Genomic DNA, 4,384 nt, shown 5'->3' on the forward strand with positions numbered 1-4,384 from the left:
AAGGAGGGTGGAGAGGATCACTGCTGACCCCTCACACCCCGGATACAATCTGTTTGAACTCCTCCCCTCTGAACGGCGTTACAGGTCACTATGCACTAAGACAACCAGGCACAGGGACAGTTTCTTTCCCCAGGCTGTCACTCTGATGAACACTTAACCCACGACAGTATGATTGGACAATAACCCTCAATGCCATACCTTTAAATATACCTCATACAGATTATAGAGACTTGTACAGGTCTCTATTTTTTAAGTACTCTGTTTTATCCCTATTTATCTCATTTCAATGAACATTCCTTTGTTGTCTGCATTGTTTGCACTGTCTGTTTATACTGCTTTTTCTGCATTGTTTGCACTGTTTGCTGATGTTAATACTGCTATTTTGTTATATTACACAGCCCTAATGCTGGTTTACTGTTCGCACAGAGAGTTGATGTACCAGAGTCAAATTCCTCGTGTGTCCGTCTTACCTGGCCAATAAAGCCGATTCTGGTTCTAATTCTGATTCTACTTGGTGTTTTGTTTATTTTGTCATTTCCATGTGTTAACAAACAAGCTTCAGCTCTAACTGTACACGACCATGTGACTCGGCTGAATATTCAGTCAGCTGGGGCAAAAATACCGTACGATGAGCCGGATAAACAATAGAAGAATCCCCCTCTGTTTTTGTCTGTTTCCATGGTTTCCGTGCTTGGCCCACAAAAAAGTGGCCAAGGCCAATGAGTATATGACCCATGTAACAGTCCGATGGTTGTTTGGTAAAAGCTGTTCCTCACTCTGGATGCCCTACATTTGGGGAGGCGACAGTGCAGTGGGTAGAGCAGGTGTCTCCCTACCGGAAGGTTGAAGGTTCAAATCACAGTGCCCGCAGTCCACATGTCAAAGTGTCCTTGGGCAAGACACTGAAAAACCCCAAAATATGAGCTCCCAGGTCATCTGATTTCACCCCCCACTAGCCAACTGAAAGCAGAAAGATGTTCGGGTGTGCCTGCAATTTGAAAGCCTGATGTCATTATGCGACTGCATCCTCTCATAAACACGGATGGGCCTAGTCTATCAAGCCTGTATTTTGGTCTCTTTAGTTATCTTTCGTGTGCAAATCACAACATTAGCTGCCATTTTTGTAGTTGCCTAGTCTGCGGAGTTGCTGCTGCTCACCCAGTCGATAATCCTCCATTTACGCTGGTGACAACTTCCTGTTTTTCTCCAGTCACATGTGCAACAAGCTTGTTTTTTGTAAATGCACTCTTGTAGAAAGCTGATTAGAAACGTGGTTACGCATATACATGGCAGAGGAAGCAGCCTTCTCTGAGAGAAATCTACCTAGAAATCAGGCTTCACATAACCCACTTACAGAAACCGGGTTTCCCATTTACATGACATTTAAGAAATCAGCTTACTCAAGAAAGCCGATTGTAACCAGGTTACTTAAGTGCATGTAAAAGCAGTTATTGATGTATTTGTAGACGTTGCTGAGGATTTTTGGTGACATACTGAATTTCTTCAGCCTCTTCAAGAAGTACAGCAACTGTTGTACTTTGTGAGGAGCTGGCTGGTGTTGTGTCCTGGTGAGATAATCGCTGATGTAGATGCCTCACCAATAATTTTACTCATCCCAAGCAAAACCAGTAAATGGCCTACCTGCCTGTCAACCTAATTCCTACTTGTGTGCACTCTACCCTGGCACTCAAGCCAAGAGTCTCCCACAAGGTGTTGCAGTTGCAGGCAGATGTGTTACTGCTCTGTTTTGATGAGTAAAACTAGTGAACCATGGCAGAGAAGGTACCCACAGCAGCTTTCATTCACAGAGACCGTTGGTACATGCCAGGTCTTATAAATAATGTTGGTGTTGTTGCCAGAAGCTGCAACCTGTGTGCGAAGTATGAAAGCAAGAAGGCTACTCCTTTTACATGCACCCAGGCAGTAGCCAGCTCTAAGTGTATAGACAGGATTGTAAAGCAGTTAACTAGGAATCAAAGGCCACATGCACTGTTTGTGTGACCAAGATAGATGTTAGCTGGCCTTCCTCTTTAGTGCTCTCTGGAAAAGCCCAGACTTATAAGGCTAGAATTAACAAAATAAAGTATTACATGATAGTTTAAGGATTTCTTTGAATGGGGTCAGAATGCAGCAACCTGCCTCCTAACTATTGTCCAAGCAGGTACTTACATCTTCTAATCAGTTGCTGTTAGAGGTGCCAAGATCTAACTTAAAGCTCAAAGGTGATTATGCCATTGCAAAACTTGGTTGAAACTCTGGAATAGCCTTCCACAAGATATTAGGACTGCCTCCAGTTCGGATTCTTTTAAATCTTTAGTGAAGACGTACCTATTTACACTGGCATTTGGTGACAACCAGAATTGAAGGGCCTAGCTCTTAAAGGTTTTTAGTTTATTTTGAATAAATTAACCTTATGTGTGCTAAATTTTGTATGCTTCAACTGTTCTTATCTATGTATTACATTCTTTAAATTAAGTTTTTAATTTGCATTTGTAGTGGTTAAAAGCAAATAAGTTAAAACAATATACCAGAGAGCACAGCCCAACTGTGGACTGACTGTGCTGTGTTACCAAAAATGACTGACTCTTTGACAATCCCCTTATCTAATACTTTTATTTATTTCTCTGCAGAGATGGTGGTTCTGTTCCCTATCTTTCAGACTGTTGAATAGCCTTTCAAATTATTGAAGTGCTCAGAATTATTGTAATAATAAATGACCATTGGAATTGGAATGATTTGCCTGAATTAATTTAGTTCACATAAGACCTTGGCAACCACACTTTACTTACTGTTTTGTAAAGCACTTTGCTACCAAGGTTTTTAAAAGCGCTACTGTACTTTCCAGACTATAAGGCGCTACTTTTGTCGCTTCATGCACACACCCTCATCATGGGCAACACACGACGAAATGCCTATGACACTGCTTCAAGTTACAGGCGATCGATCTGGCTGTTGAAATATTTCATGTTACAACGTGGACACCTGCGGCTATGTACAACATGTTTTTTCATCTTACATTTAGTGGGTGTGGCTTATAGTCCGCTGCGGAAATTACGGTATATAAATACGCCAGATTTTATTTGATTTGAACATTTTGAGTAACAGTCACAAATACGTTACCTTACTGAGCCTGTAATTATAGCACTCATTTGTAGCAAACACTGTAATAAAGGTATCCTGAGCTGATCCTAAAGATGAAGGAACTATTCTTTGATACAATAGAAAAGAATCAGGCAATCCAAAATAGAGATGCTGTGCAGGCCTGTTTGAAAGAGATGAACAGGGTCTCAAGTTAAATCTATGGAATGCATTTTCATTATGTATCCCTTTCAATTATGTTTTACTGGTTTCAGTGCTACTTACTGTCTTTGATGGGTTTAAATTCTGGGTGGTTGGCAGGTAGTGAGGACTGTGGTCCCAACAGTGCTGTAACCTGAGCAAAGTAGGATACTGTTGGGTTGGAGAAGGCATCAGTCAGGTTGCATACCAATGGGTGCTGGACACGCTCACAGCCTGCCACTGGCACCCATGATGTTCCCCTTCAGCACCAGAGAAGATGGAAAGAAGCAGACTTTAGTAAACAAAATAACCAATTAAGTGTTGTTTTTAATCCTCTGCACCAAAATGTAAAAAGGGTTAAAGTTTGACAAAGGAATATTAAGTTTTTGGTAATGTTAGCTGATCCCAAAAGCCACTGTCAGCACTTGCTGTTTAACTTTAAAGGCCTAAATGTACCACTACCTCCACATTTATTATGAGGGACGTGCAGGGACTGGTCAGGAAAAAGCTGTAGTTTTACACTTACCAGGGTAATGTGCAGATGATGTCTGAGCCAGGTAATAATGTCTATATTGTGGCTAGCAAACCACATAGCGGTTTGTGATCAACACTTATTCTAACCTGCCTGTAGTATTTGATGCATACGAGTAGTCAACTCACTGAAGTCCCTGTTTTCAAGGTTCAGGGATTTTATTGTCAATTCACCATATGTGCAGGACATACAGAAAATCGAAATACCGTTTCTCTCACCTAGTATTGGGTGCCATAACATTTAGGAACTAAAATAGAATAAAGTAGAATAAAAATAGAAAAGAATAGAATAAGAACTGGATTGATATAATTAGGATAAATTTAAATGATAGTCAATAAGCTGTGACTCAAAACTGTGTAGTCAGTGACAGTAGTGCAAACAATAATAGGAGATTGTCAGATGGTTTAGCATCACCAGGGCGTTGGTGATGAGGTGCAAATGGCATATGAGGTATACATGGACAATATTGTAAATGACCAGCAGCAGCAGATAAAACCGGCGAAAAAAATAAAAAAAAATATATATATACACACACACACACACACACACACACACACAAACACACACACAGTG

General features: G+C 40.8%; 1 protein-coding gene across 4 annotated transcripts in view; it reads right to left on the minus strand.

Annotated features, from left to right (window-relative positions):
- LOC109951988 (interferon alpha/beta receptor 2-like) overlaps positions 1-4,384 on the minus strand; it is a 34,885-nt gene that overhangs the window by 24,703 nt on the left and 5,798 nt on the right. For all 4 annotated transcript variants that reach the window (XM_020586796.1, XM_020586794.1, XM_020586795.1 and 1 more), the window contains one exon: positions 3,364-3,539. In XM_020586796.1, coding sequence (XP_020442452.1) covers positions 3,364-3,539 — 176 coding nt within the window. The remainder of the gene's footprint in view (positions 1-3,363; positions 3,540-4,384) is intronic.

This window comes from Monopterus albus, unplaced genomic scaffold (assembly GCF_001952655.1).
Source record: "Monopterus albus unplaced genomic scaffold, M_albus_1.0 scaffold422.1, whole genome shotgun sequence".
NCBI classification, from domain to species: domain Eukaryota; kingdom Metazoa; phylum Chordata; class Actinopteri; order Synbranchiformes; family Synbranchidae; genus Monopterus; species Monopterus albus.